At 42.6% G+C, this 15,563-nt stretch overlaps 1 protein-coding gene across 4 annotated transcripts in view; it reads right to left on the reverse strand.

Annotated features, from left to right (window-relative positions):
• Positions 1-2,665: 2,665 nt before the first annotated feature.
• LOC129814025 (pre-B-cell leukemia transcription factor 1-like) overlaps positions 2,666-15,563 on the reverse strand; it is a 56,848-nt gene continuing 43,950 nt past the window's right edge. For 2 of the 4 annotated variants that reach the window (XM_055866768.1, XM_055866766.1), the window contains exons 3-9: positions 12,331-12,584; positions 10,949-11,139; positions 10,603-10,738; positions 10,145-10,304; positions 8,899-9,032; positions 7,469-7,555; positions 2,666-5,550 (exon numbers count right to left, since the gene is read on the reverse strand). In XM_055866768.1, the coding sequence (XP_055722743.1) occupies positions 5,458-5,550; positions 7,469-7,555; positions 8,899-9,032; positions 10,145-10,304; positions 10,603-10,738; positions 10,949-11,139; positions 12,331-12,584 (1,055 nt within the window). In that variant the 3' untranslated portion in view covers positions 2,666-5,457. The remainder of the gene's footprint in view (positions 5,551-7,468; positions 7,556-8,898; positions 9,033-10,144; positions 10,305-10,602; positions 10,739-10,948; positions 11,140-12,330; positions 12,585-15,563) is intronic. The other 2 variants (XM_055866767.1, XM_055866770.1) reach the window with 2 other exon arrangements.

The raw sequence follows: 15,563 nt of genomic DNA on the forward strand, positions 1-15,563 counted from the left end.
TCTTCTCTGTATACATCAATGATGTCGCTCTTGCTGCTAGTGATTCTCTTATCCACCTCTACGCAGACGACACCATTCTGTATACTTCTGGCCCTTCTTTGGACACTGTGTTAACTAACCTCCAGACGAGCTTCAATGCCATACAACTCTCCTTCCGTGGCCTCCAACTGCTCTTAAATGCAAGTAAAATTAAATGCATGCTCTTCAACCGATCGCTGCCCACACCTGCCCGCTCATCCAGCATCACTACTCTGGACGGTTCTGACTTAGAATATGTGGACAACTACAAATACCTAGGTGTCTGGTTAGACTGTAAACTCTCCTTCCAGACTCACATTAAGCATCTCCAATCCAAAATGAAATTGAGAATCGGCTTCCTATTTTGCATCAAAGCATCCTTCACTCATGCTGCCAAACATATCTTCGTAAAACTGACTATCCTACCGATCCTTGACTTCGGCGATGTCATTTAGCCTTCAACACTCTACTCAGCAAATTGGATGCAGTCTATCACAGTGCCATCCGTTTCGTCACCAAAGCCCCATATACTACCCACCACTGCGACCTGTATGCTCTCGTTGGCTAGCCCTCGCTTCATATTCATCGCCAAACCCATTGGCTCCAGGTCATCTATAAGTCTTTGCTAGGTAAAGCCCTGCCTTATCTCAGCTCACTGGTCACCATAGCAGCACCCACCTGTAGCACGCGCTCCAGCAGGTATATTTCACTGGTCACCCCTAAAGCCAATTTCTCCTTTGGCCGCCTTTCCTTCCAGTTCTCTGCTGCCAATGACTGAAACAAACTACAAAAATCACTGAAGCTGGAGACTCATATCTCCCTCACTAGCTTTAAGCATCAGCTCACAGATCACTGCACCTGTACATAGCTCATCTGTAAATAGCCCATCCAATCTACCTCATCAACATACTGTATTTATTTATTTATCTTGCTCCTTTGCACCACAGTATCTCAACTTGCACATTCATCTTCTGCACATCCTACCATTCCAGTGTTCAATTGCTATATTGTAATTACCTCGCCACTATGGCCTATTTATTGCCTTACCTCTCTTATCCTACCTTATTTGCACACACTGTATATAGACCTTTTCTATTGTATTATTGACTGTATGTTTGTTTATTCCATGTGTAACTCTGTGTTGTTGTTTGTGTCGCACTGCTTTGCTTTATCTTGGACAGGTCACAGTTGTAAATGAGAACTTTTTCTCAACTAGCCTACCTGGTTAAATAAAGGTGAAATATATATATTTTTTTAAACAAGTGTGTCCAAACTTTTTACTTGTACTGTACATGTTCGTGAGAGGGTCATATTAGTATGTAGCCCAAACTGTTAGAACGATACAGACAGAAGTTGGCAGATCGGCTGTACAGAATTCAGACAAGTCTCCTGACACTTGTGGAGGTCTTTGAGCAAAACGGAGAACACCATCATGAGAGTCTCATCATTCCATATACGGGGCCAAACCGTTCAGACGCTACCAACGATTTTGTGAGAAGACCGATTTTCGGGATGTCTCATGATCTGACAAACATCTCTCTAGCTCTTTCACTGCAGATGCAGAAGTGTGACATAGGTGGATGTGGTGGATTGAGACGCACCCAATGCAAAAATACTGATATCTCTAGCTTAAATTGACAGATTTTTATGGAGATTCTTTTAATATGCTAACTGGATTTCCGCAGACATCGACCTTGTTTTTTTTTTAAGGATGTGTGTGAACACTTATGGCAGATTCTGGAGCGGTGCCTGAGTCAGCGTTTTCCACCACCCTCAACAAAACAACACATAATGGAATTTCTCGTGGCAGAATGGTGTCGCATTCCTCCAATAGAGTTCCAGACACTTGTAAAACCAATGCCAAGGAGCATTGAAGCTGTTCTGGCAGCTCGCGGTGCAACGCCCTATTAAGACACTTTATGTTGGTGACTCCTTTAAGCAGGCTGTACATGTTTCAATCAATCAATCAATCAAATGTATTTATAAAGCCAGCTGATGTCACAAAGTGCTGTACAGAAACCCAGCCTAAAACCCCAAACAGCAAGCAATGCAGGTGTAGAAGCACGGTGGCTAGGAAAACCTCCCTAGAAAGGCCAGAACCTAGGAAGAAACCTAGAGAGGAACCAGGCTATGAGGGGTGGCCAGTCCTCTTCTGGCTGAGCCGGGTGGAGATTATAACAGAACATGGCCAAGATGTTCAAATGTTCATAGATGACCAGCAGGGTCAAATAATAATAATCACAGTGGTTGTCGAGGGTGCAACAGGTCAGCACCTCAGGAGTAAATGTCAGTTGGCTTTTCATAGCCAATCATTGAGAGTATCTCTACCACTCCTGCTGTCTCTAGAGAGTTGAAAACAGCAGGTCTGGGACAGATAGCACGTCCGGTGAACAGGTCAGGGTTCCATAACCGCAGGCCGAACAGTTGAAACTGGAGCAGCAGCATGGCCAGGTGGAGTCATCAGGCCAGGTAGTCCTGAGGCATGGTCCAGGACCATGCCTGTTTGACTGTACATATCAGATAGAATGTTATAAATAGAATACAAATATGGTTTTGTTATCAGTATACCTGTCTCCTGTCATAACTTTTACAAGACCAAGTGAACCAGACTACTATCGGAAAAAATATGTAAATGTATGACAAATGGTTAAAAAACACTGCAGTATTTTATTAAGGAACACATTACATGCAACAAAGGAAACGTTTTTATTTGTATTTTTTTTTTTTACAAATGATTGAATCCTGAACCTCTTTTTTCAGCTATCAAAACTAAAAAGCTATATTATATGCGTCATTATCATATTGCATTTATTGGCAAACAAGCATATTTTAAAATCTGGATGTGGAGCAAATGGGTTGTAGAGCTCAGGGCCCCTGTACAGACTATCAAGTAGTTGAGATTCACTTGTATTTAATAGGGGAGTTACAGACAGTTTTATTGAGAGTTATTAAAAATGTATAAATTATGAATACTTCTACTTTGGCAAAAGAAAACAATGAATTAGAGGGGAAATGAAAAGTGAGCTTTTTTTAACTTTAACTTACATTGTTTGTGAGGCTGAATTTACAATATGTGCATTCAATCTATATCACATATAAAAATATATACAATTTTGCCAACTGGCAACCATCAGTGTAGTATTCTTGTTTTCTCACTCAAATGTTCAATAATAAAATGCCACTGATTTGTCTTGGTGTATTACATAGTATAATAAGTTTAATGTTGAAACTGCATAAATTATTGTTCAACAAAGCAAGTCAAGTACAATGTGGCAATGTTCACATAATCACATCATGGGAGAGCTAATTGACAAGAATATGGGAACCATGACATACAATAGCATACCATAAAAAGTAAATAACCAAATACTAAAGAATAACTATATAGTCCACACAACAAAAGGACAAGTACTATACAGTATATCAAATGTCCAAATATCATCTTTGTTTGTCTGAAAGAATTTTCCCACCTCTAGTTTTGCTATGGACATTAGACCTTTCAGCACATCAACATTCAATATGCTTATGAATTCTGAGGATTCATACAAGTCAGTTGAAGAAGTGAAAAGCAAGGATACAGGTGACATTATAATGTAGGTTTTTGGTTCTTAATACAGTGGAAGAAAGAATGCTGTCATATACTGTAATACATATTAAACTGCCCCAAAAATGCCTGGAAAGAGAAACAGAAATCAACTCTGGGTTTAAAGAACAGTAAAGTTCCATTGTATGAGAGGGCATTGAACAGTAATGAACACTGAATCACAGGAAAACATTGTGTCTGTTCAGCATAATCATGGAGTACAAAGCATCTCATTCATGACCTGTGCATCATGGCTACTGTAAGTTCAGTCCTAGTGTTACCTGCATCCGCAGATTTATGTTTTAAATCCTATTAACGTAACGACTTCCCTGTTTAACTGGATTCTGATGCAATGTACTTAAAAACAAACTCAGTTACTACACAGATCCTTGAAAGATTTTTTACAGAAATTGTTTCTTCTGAATTGGACTGTTCAACATTGTTTTTCAATTAGGCAGCATTGTTCAGTTGGTTATCATCCCCCACCAGAATTGGGAAAATTAGCAAAAGGTACAGTAGAAAATCCAACATGTAAGTACATGAGTGAATATAGCTAGATGGGTTAGGACCTCTTGAAAGTACACATAAAATGTCAACAATAGATCAATAAGTATAAAGGTTTTGGTTAACAGTAACATTAGGTGACTAGTGTGAATCAAGCTCGTATGGGTTGTTGATGACAGGCGTTTATTGAATTTATGATTTTTTTTTACACAACATAACTGTAACTTCACACGATTACCTCTGATGAGACATGGATACTCAATGAGCTGGTTGTTTAAAAGGAGGGCACTGCTCTTGTTCACAGGCCCTCAGACAATCAATAGCACACACTCTGTTCCCCTGTTCCAATATCCACACTAGCATACTTAGAATGAAGCATGTATTGGGCATGCATTCTAAGTGGTACACTAGTATGGATATTGGAACAGAGCCCTGTGAGTGCTTGTTGGCCCACAGCACTCCCACATTCTGACAAGATATCAAAGGGGTCGTGGGGCAGAAGTTTATAAACCAGGAAGACACATCTACAATGTATATTCAATTGTCTACTCAATTTCCATTAAAGCCCTTAGATCAGCCAATGCGCATTCTCATACCAGCGTGTTTCCCTTTTCTAACGCCTTCCACCCAGATTGAAGACCTGCTAGTCAGGGTGAAGGGTCCTCAGAGTTCACTAGGCTGACCTGCTTTCCCAACAAGTCCTCTAAGGAGAAACGAATACAAAAACATTTAGTAAATCAAGTTCTAAGTCTTCCTGGTTATTTCTCTGTGGGAGAGGGTAAAGCGAACACAGTTTGTAAAGCACACACTGTAAACAAGGGAACAACATTAAAAGCCTAAATGTCGTACCATAGAATGGGGCAGGGACCGCAAAACAAAGCATGACGAAGTGCTTCTTTCATACAATGACAAAGTTCATGTTTTAGTCAGAAAACAAATAATGTTCTTTCATATTATTTGTTTTACTTTTTAGTTGCTGAGAGGTAGAATGAAGCATTTAAATTGAAGTATACAGGTTGGGTTGTCTGAATTGATCTTATCACTGAATATCATCAATATGAGTGAAACCATCACAGGTGAGTAAGCAACCTGAGCCCTCTAAATATCCTGTGAAATCTGAACAAACATTTGTATTCATCCTTTTTGTATTGTTTAGATTTTTGTTCTGACATTCCTATTACTGTATGTATCTCAAATGTCCCATAGTAGTGTAGCTTAGGAAAGGCTGTTTTAGTTATGCACCCCTGGAATCTACAGGACACTGTGTAGTATGCCTCTATGTTTAACACTGTGATTGGCTCTGCCAGTTCATCGATGGGTTGTGGGAATGGAAGGTGTGGAGGGTAAAATAATCAGTTGGAGGTATCCGAGTGAACACTTCCGGGTCCTTCTGTGAGCGAGTTCACTGACGAGGGGGTCGGAGCATCCTGCCAGCCACCGTTTGTCTGTGGAGTCAAAGACAAAAGTCCTTAAAAAATATATATTAACACATATGTATATTTTCTTAGCTTCATCGGTAGCTAACATGAAACTCTTTAACTGAAATATACCCTTTTGCACTCTGCGGGATTACGCATCTTCAACATACACTATAGTGCAATTCCTCTATCAAGACTTCATCTCCCATCTGTCTCAAAATGGCCTCATGTAGAGACAATAGAGACATGTTTTTGAGAACGCACAGACCTCTCACACACAAAACCTACAAGATGGTTGATGGGAGAATCAATTATAGCAAATTATCACATCAGCTATTGGGACGAAAATATAATGGGTTCGTAAAATAGGAGGCAATTTCCAATCCCGGGAAGATAGGTCAATTTAAAGAGCATTTGGGACATTAATAGCAATTTCCATGCCATCAGTGAAAGCTGTTGGAGATGGGCTTTGGCACCCTCTTATTTTCAAACCCTGTTATTTCACATAGAGCAACTTTCATCACATTTAGAACCGAGGGGAGCAAAAAAACACTTTTCAAATCTTCAGCTTTGGTGACACCTTTCTCCTATTTCACAGCCGTAATTACTGTTCAAGGATAAAAGAGAGCTCCGGCATGTGAAGGCTGCTCACTGACTCAGCTCAGTCATTAGAAACCTCAGAATGAGTGGAAATTGTTTAGCTGCACAATAAAAGATCCATCCAAGATTAAAAGCTTCTATAGAAAAGTTTAAACATCAAAATAATAATATGATTCTACAATATAAATGAAGTGTCTTACAAGGACATCATATTTTGATGTTTGAATACATTGTTTGAAAACATAATTGCATAAAAAGTTCATTTGGATTCGGCTCAGATTTTGAGGTATGGGGGCAGAGGGTCACAATATCTACACAGACAGTTAGGTGTTGACGACTGATGTGCTGCAAATGTGAATGCCCGTATTGGTTTGTCAAAGGCTGCCTCACATGCATCCACTGAATAACAGACAGTGATCTTAACATTGCCCATTTTCATCAGCCCTCATTTAGCTTAGTTACAGCATAGTTTACCGAGGAAGCTCAGTAGAACATCTTCAGTCCACCACCACTTCCTTTTTTAGCATCTTGGGTTGGACATTACAGGGCTCGCTGCTGTCAGTGTCATTGTGGTTGTTGGACGAATGATGCGACCGATGCACTCAGACTGCTGGCCCAGACCCCCTCTCACCCTGCTGTGACTGCCTTATTGATTCCCCTCTCTACAACACAGCCTGTCACTGTAGATCTTAACACTACACACACACCCTGCAGTGTTCCCAGCCTTGCCCTGCCAAAACCCCATCAGAACATGGCATTCTGGTAGATAGATTTGACTGAAGCTTATACTCTGGGGCGATTATTTTGGGGGGGGCTCTTGGAATGGGGAAGAAATTAGGTCTGTGTTTCTTTTCGTTTGGTGCCACGTGAGCTGAGTGTTGGACAGGCAGGGTGTCACCTGTGGCCTTGTTCCTGTCGGCTGCAGGTGCCTCGCTAACACTAATGTCCCCAGACAGGCAGGCTCTGAGCGTGTCCGTACGCCTGGCCGGCCGCCTCTCGCTCCGTCTGACTCCTGCCTCCTCACCTGGCGCCCGGGGCATTACCAGTACACAAGGGCCGTCGCCTGGACAACAGCCAAGCCACCAACAGGCCACTGCTAACTAAGTGGCATCCCACACACATTGGCTTCCAAATAATTGTGCAAAGGGACAAACTGAAACCCTAATAAAGGCAGCTTTCTATCGAATTGTTGGTTAAATGTATGAACACATTGCATCGGAACAAAAGAAGAATATCTATAGAAGTATAGTATAGAAATAGTTATTTTTCTTTCAAAGAGACCAAAGTAAGACGAGGCAATATTGTGATGAAATTAAAGAAAGTTGTTGTTTGCTGGTGTTCTTACATTGCCCTGTGGACTGTACATCTGGCTGGCGGCGATGCTGTCACTGTATCCTCCTGTCTGGCTGATAACATGGCGAAGAGTATCCACCTGGAACGAATGCACACACAGACACACGTAGAGAAAAGGGCGGGTCAGACAGACAAAAGCTCTAGATGAAAAAGACCTTCATGCATAAGAAAGGTCAGTCTGATAGCAAAAGGGTATCATGCACTGGGAAAGGTTACCACAGCAACAGTTTAGAATGATTTGGCCTGTAATACTGGTTCAACACAATAGATATCACAAAAGAACAACGACAAACAACCACAAATATCATCACAAGGGAACTCATATGAATATCTTATTACAATTCAAAGAGGAATGAAAATGAAACAAATTCCTCTCCTCAGTGGCTGGGAATGAGTGTGCAGCCAAATGACCCCCTGACAAGGACAACCCAGTATCAACGCAGAAGATATCTTGTCCACCCCAGGGGTTAATACTATGCATATTCATGAAACACCTCAAGCATTTGGAGAGTTGTGTAACGGCTTTCGTCCTGGGATGAAGGAGAGGACCAAAACGCAGTGCGGCTAGTGTTCAACATGATTTAATAAAGAATATAACGTGAACACTACAAGCAACAAAACAATAAATGTGAAAACAGTCCTATCTGGTGCAGAACACAAAGACAGGAAACAATCACCCACAAACCAATAGTGCAAACAGGCTACCTTAATATGGTTCCCAATCAGAGACAATGACAAACACCTGCCTCTGATTGAGAACCATATTAGGCCAAACAACCAACCCAACATAGAAACACAAAACATAGAATGCCCACCCAGCTCACGTCCTGACCAACTAAACAAAGACTAAACAAAGGAAATAAGGTCAGGAACGTGACAAGTTGATTTAAAAATAAAGGTGGGATGGATGGAGAGACGAACAGGTGGTGACTCTTCAACCCAACCTATGGTGAATGAGACTTCCTCCCAATCCCAAAACCCAGAAAACTCTGTGCTAGTCATAGTTGTCCAACGGGGCAACGTCAGAGGACTGTTGTACATCAGTGGCTATGACAACTGTTGTCAGCAGTGTTGACGAGTCTTGTATTGTTTCCAAATCTGTCTGCAGTCGTCTATTCATTCATGAGCCTGATAATGGTCGCCACATCAGTGTACGGCTAAAATCACATATGACCTCTGTCTCACGGACTAGGTCAAGAGATTGGGATTCAGATTTCAATGAAACCTTGTAGGCCGGGCAGTGCTTGAACAACTGAGCAGGGAGTTTCAGTCTTTTATTACTAGACCTCATAAGGCTGTCCGCCGTGGGGCAATGACTGTCTTCAACAGGCCACTAATAGGCTAATAGTGTATGACTGCTAGCTAGGTATCTATCTACATGACAACTTGTGTACTAATGTATGGGTTACGTAGATAACGTACTAGTCTCTGCGAGGGTCCTACCTGGGACTGAACATTGGCCCCAACCCCGGCCCCCTGGTATGAGTCCCCATTCAGAGCCTGCACACTCATAAACAAGTCTCCGGAGTTTGACATGTTAAAAGAGCCAGCAGAACCTGGGAGGCCAGAGAGTGAAAGAGAGAAAGAGAGAGGGGGGGAAGGGAGGTAGAGAGGGAAGAGAAGAAAGGAAAGACGGGTTAAAAACGATCATGCAGCAGAAAAAGTGCAGTCAGTTGGGTTAGTAGGAGAGGGTTGAAAGCAAAATATGGTGTAGTGAACAGGGAACCACATCAGTGACCAGCCACCGTCTACTATACTGTATGTACCTATGGAAATGTAACTGAAAAATCTGGCTAAGGGGTATTCTAAGAAAATGTTGAACTATACTCTACTAATGATCAACACTACACCAACTGTTACTCCTGTGGTAATTGTGATGCCAATCATATTACTAAGAATAAGGTTAGGGGTTAAAACCGGGATGAAACTGAAACAGAATAGATGGATTGTCTTGTTGTTTAAGTTCCTTGCTACCGGACTGGTTGGATCATTAAGGGAGTGCTAATTGATCGACAGGAAGACTGAAAGAATCCTCTTTGTCCTTTTAATGGAGCCAAACTCCACAGATGTTAAAAGAGAACGCAGCCTAACTTGATTTGAAGGCAGAAAAAAACACAAGACAAGGCCATAATCCAATACAGCTGAAGGGTCACCATGATGACAAAGGACTAGGCTGGAGCGCCCCGTCAATAGCTTAATGACACACAAGAGGTCAACCAGACAAGTCACAGGATGGATGAAGTATTTCTCTAACCAAGACTGAGTCCGAAATGGTGTGTTAACCAGACAAACCCCAGAGAGAGAGAGAGAGAGAGACGGACCGTACCACTGGGCCAGAAGTTATTGGGTTAGTTCAGAAAGGGGTGGTACAGACAGCATTTTGTTAGTCAAAAGGAACAGAGACAGCGACTGGATTCTTGAGTTGGGGCCCAGGGTTGAGATGACACCTCTCTGCTCAAAAAGGTTGTATTTCTGAATTGATTTGTCCATACTACTGCAATGTGGATCCCTCCCAATGTAGCATATATAATGCTACATATATCAGCTCTTGATAATGATGATCTGTGCTCATGTTGAATTGGGGGTACGCAGCCAAACTAACATTAACAGTACTGACTTGGTACCATACTGGTCACATCCACTATGGCTGGCTGGTATTGATACTGACCTGCAGAGTTGGGGGTGGAGGGGGAGTTGGCCTGGCTGCCATGGGCTGATACACTGGTTGCACTAACGGCTGTCTTCGCGGCGTACATGTTGGCTTCCTCTTGGAACTTGCCAATGTTTTTCTTGTATCGGATTCTCTTGTTTCCAAACCAGTTCGATACCTGTGAAACATTTAAAGTACAAATTATGTGAGAAGAAATGTCTGTAGTAAATCGCCTTTTGTTTTGTTGAAACAATTGTTTGAGAAAGCTATCACATGCTATCATAAGACAGCCTATGTGATTCCATTACAGAATGCAGAATTAAACATTGGACCTGTATGACCTTATGCTAGCTGACTTCCTGTGGCATGATAGGAGCCATACTGTGTTTTCCATACATGTACACGCACAACAGAAGATTAGAGTTCGCTTCATCACACACAGGATGGATACGAGGCTTGCGACTGGCGGCACATACCTGTGACATTGTGATGGAGCACTTCTTGGCCAGCTCTTCCTTGGCCTCCTCACTGGGATAGGGGTTGGACAAGTGGGAGTAGAAATACTCATTTAGGATCTCTGTTGCCTGCTTGTTGAAGTTCCTCCTCTTTCGTCTGCAGAAAGAGAGAGAGAGAGAGAGAGAGAGGGGGGAGAAAGAGAGAGAGAGAGAGAGAGAGAGAGAGAGAAAGGGGGAAGAGAGAAAGAGAACATATTTACTATCACAAGGCAGACTATTGCTGTCCAAATAATGTAACTGCATCATAACAAAGGTTTTGCCTGTTTTCATAACAATAAGTTCAAGTTAGAGAAAGACACACACAGACCTGGCATCGAGGAAGCGTGAGCGCAGGATCATGACGGCTTCGCAGGTGCTCTGTTTGAGCTGCATCTGGATGGAGCTGAACTTGCGGTGGATGATCCCCACCATGCGTTCTATCTCTTTGGGCGAGATGGGCCGTGTGCGACTCTGCTCCCTCAGCAGGTTCATCACATGGGTGGTAAACTCATTACATGCCTAAAGAGACAGACAGGCGCACTCATATGAGGCAGATAGCAATCTCACTGACTTGAATACAGCAGAGAAGTAAGACATTGTAAGTAATGTTAGTATCATAAGTATGTCATAAGTATGTCGCTGTTGGAAAACAACACTTTTGCCAATTTTCATTATTATAATATTGAAGGCAGTGACTCCCCTCAATGTACTGTGAACATTTTGAGACTATAGAAAATGTACTCAAAATAGCTTCATAATTGTATGTTCGTTAATGGGGGAAAAAATCAGTTTTTCCATTTCCTGAAAAGTTTCTGTTTTGGAGAAAATAGGTTCTCATTCGACAATGACTAAATCTAGTAGTTGTACTACAAGTACTACAGAGTAGTAGTAGTAATACAAGTATTGCAGTGTTGTGGCAGATACAAAGCAGTGGATTAGTTATACCAAAACCCGAGACTTTCTTTGTATATTGAGGAGACTTTTCTTCAACAGTTAAGAAAAAAATGAAGATGTCTAAAATGACAGGAGGCTTTCTTTCCTGTTCACCAGGTTTGAACTGTCTTTCTGTTTCCCTCTCTGTCTTTTCACTCGTCTCACTCGTTCTCTCTCTCTCTCTCTGTCAGAATCAGTCACTGGGAAGTGTCTGCTGTGTTTGGGGACAGGGGAGTCTGTTGACTGTCAGCACCGGGGTCGCGTCAGTTGAAACGAGACACAGTTCAGTGCAACAGCCGTTCCGCCCGTACACACTGTATCGGTAGTACACATAGTGGTGACATGGGTATACTCAGGTGCATAAGTAACACTGTGACAGGTAGTGATGACGAGTCTGCTTAAGATGATGACAGGTGGTAATATATATGACAGGATGCTCTCTTTGGCGAGTGTGTGACTGATAAAATGTTTGCCAGCTAAAAAGTGATTTCTGAAAGCGTGGTTGCTCAGGAGGTGCTTTGGGGGGTTCGATTTGAGAATAATTATCTAAATACTGTATAACAAAACTTGTGGGGTTGTCTATTGGTGCGGAGAGAGGACAGTTACAAGTGGCTTGGTCGTCAATATGTAGTGATATGGCAGAACTCAGAGCAGACAGGACTTAAGGGAGAGAAGGGTTGCCTATAGCATGTGAGAGGAGTTGTGAGGGTCTTCTTAGAGCCGAAGGGGTTTATGGGAAGGGAGAGAGCAGTTATGAGGGACGTGGTCTGTCCTCACCTGTTCATACTTCTCCAGCTCTGTGTGGTAGATCCCGCGGATCTGAGTAAGCTTGGCCCGGTAGTCTGAGTGTTCTGCCGAGTTTGTGTCCGAGCCCACTCCTCCTCCCGCTGCAGCTGCTGCTGCAGCCGCCGCCACCGCAGACCCGCCCCCTTTCTCCGGTCCGGAAACGCCTTCCGCCAGAAGCATGTTGTCCAATCGCATGAGTTGGGCATCTGGAGGCTCCTCCTCCTGGGAACCACGGATACTGAGCACTGTAGAGACAATAGAGAAGAAAAAAAACAGTTAGTAACAAACTAGTGATGTAAAATCTTACACAATATTGACGCTAACACAACATCTGATTGTTAGCAGTGGCACTGCAAAGGAAAGAGGCAAAGTTAACATTAATGGACAGCGCTGTAATAAAAAAAATACTATTTGGATGAGAAGTGAAGTGACTGCAGTGTCCCACTGTACTTTCTTCTTTCTACAGTCTTCAACCTGTTCCCTCTGAAATATGACTGTCTCTTTAATAGCCCACGTCTGTGCCATAAAAACCTGGATCCTACTGTGCCTGGCAGCACCCACGATAATAAAACTATCATCTCATTGATTTTGAATATCATTTCATGTAAATAATTAACACAGACTTCCAAGAGAGTTCATTTTTCTTTGCACTCCTGAAGAGCAGATTAGGATATTTTCTTAGTGGCTAAAACAATAACATATTTTCATAAAAAGATAATAATCTTCCTAGTCAGGCAAACTAATACTATCATCACAACCAGACCGGGGTAAAAATGGTACAATAATGATCTACTCCAGCTGAAGAGCAATACAATGACTCATGTCTAATATCAATGTGGATCATCTCAGTGATAAGGAACAAAAACTATTTATTAACACCAGACAAGCTATGCCGGTATAGTCTTATTTATGGGTCACTGTCACACCACAACCATCGTTTCTAACTTACTAAATAAATGCTACCCTAGATTTTGAATAACAGTTAGCAAACAAGCAGCAAAATTGAAAGACTCCCCTAACGGCTGCTGAAAGGGTGCTAACAAGGTAGTTGTCAGTCCTATTTAGGCGACTGGCCCTTAAGGCTACCGGCCCACTTCTGGCCCTGGTCACACAGTTTGGGGTGTCCAGTCTTAGGGATAGGAGTGGTAGCCAGTTTGGCCCTGCTCCTCACCCCTCACACCCCCATAGGCACGTAGCTCTCTGCTCCCTCCCCCCTCGCCCGCTGCTCCACTGGAGAGGTGGCTGTGACATGCCACACACCAACATCAGCCAGTACCACAGAGTGCAAAATGATGTTCCATGGTATATGCACTCAGAGGAATATGCAAACAACACCTGTCACCCCCGTACATCCACAGATACACGCTTACCCACACACCCATACAAATCCACACACCCATCTACAAACGCAAACACCAAAGGTTGTTTGAAGATAACATTCCTTCAACTGTTCCTCCTGTGGTCTTATACAGTTAAATGGTGTGCGTATCAGTGGAGGCTGCTGAGGGGAGGACGGCTCATAATAATGGCTTGAATGGAGTAAATGGAATGGCATTTGATACCATTCCACTGATTCCACTCTGGCCATTAACACGAGCCCTTCCTCCCCAATTAAGATGCCACCAACCTCCTGTGGTGTGTACTCCACAGTGAAATCATGTCTATCATGTCTGACAAACGGTGAAGTGGAGCATCTTGAGAGAGAAACATGTCCACTACAGCCCCTTTCAGCCAAAAGTGTGATCTAGTGAGGACAACACTCAGAAAAGATTCAGAATTGAGAAAACACTCTATATTTGGGAGTGTGTTTCACTATGGTACCAGCAGGGCTGTGAGTGGTGTGTGGACGTAGACCACACTGCTCTTCCTCTGTCTGCCACTAGAAGGCTCCCTAAGTAAAGGAGCAGAGCTATCTGTCTCTCAGAGGTGGTAAAAACAACCAGGTGTAGCCTGTTCATTTCATCCACTATCTTTACACAGACTGGCAGCATACACTACACTGCCTGGACATAGTACATGTCTGCATCAATTCATATATATGCATACCAACTATAAGGGGTAAATCACTACCTTTAAACATACAGTATTTACAATTGCTAAGAGTGACAATTCGACAGAATGGCAGTAAATGAAAGAGGTGGCTTGCTGAGAGAGATGTGCTGGAGTACACTGTCTGGCCCATGTTACTGTATGTTGCTCTATGCTTTTGTCTGTGGCTATGTCCACAGAGATATGCTGTCTGCCTGCTGACCTCTCCAGTGAGAGTGGGGTCAAGATGGATTCCCAAGCCCTCACAGAGAACCTGTCTCTCCCATGAAGCCTCTACCCTCCTCTCCCCCATCCACACCCGATCAGCTTCCCCATCTGAGCATGCGGACTCAGGAGGCAAAATGTCAATGGTTATCAGAAGACTGGAAAGGTCAGGGTTTCAGAAAGGAGAGTGTGTGTGTGTGTGTGTGTGTGTGTGTGTGTGTGTGTGTGTGTGTGTGTGTGTGTGTGTGTGTGTGTGTGTGTGTGTGTGTGTGTGTGTGTGTGTGTGTGTGTGTGTGTGTGTGTGTGTGTGTGTGTGTATATTTGCTTGCATGCGTTGTGGGTGTTGACTATTGAAAACTTAAAAAGCCCTAAAGCTATTTCACCTCAGTCAGTCATCTCCTAACTAATCTCTCGTTCCTCAGCTGTAGAACCCTCCCAACCGACCAAACAACAATCTCTCAGTCAATGTCACTATCTCTAACCTCATTGTCCACTCTGAATCTAAAAGACTGAGACGAGATGGAGAACAACAAATCAAATATTGCCTTGCTATTTCTTGCAAACTAGGAAAACTAGAATACTGTGAGGTTTTCCTGACAACAACATGTAGGGTACCTCCAACTGGAGAGGAAACCTAATGAGGCATACAGTGATTTATTCGTTCACAGTATCCTCCAGTGCAACACTAAAAGCATGAAATTGATTAAATAAATACAATGAATAAAGATAATGATACAATTCACTGTGCTGTGGCATAATTACTCTAACCATAGCCATCAGATTGACTTATTCCTGTTAAGTAATGGCCATGAATTAGATGAAAGTCCTCAACGCCAGTCCAGCATCATAGAGTGAACTCTGCCACCCTAAAACACTACATCATAATCATCTGGCAATAGGAGGCGGATTCTTCAAGAAACAATGGCTTTATATAATCATTTAAATGTCCAAAAATTGATGTACCAATCCCA

The sequence above is a fragment of the Salvelinus fontinalis genome, chromosome 17, assembly GCF_029448725.1.
Source record: "Salvelinus fontinalis isolate EN_2023a chromosome 17, ASM2944872v1, whole genome shotgun sequence".
Classification (NCBI taxonomy): Eukaryota; Metazoa; Chordata; class Actinopteri; order Salmoniformes; family Salmonidae; genus Salvelinus; species Salvelinus fontinalis.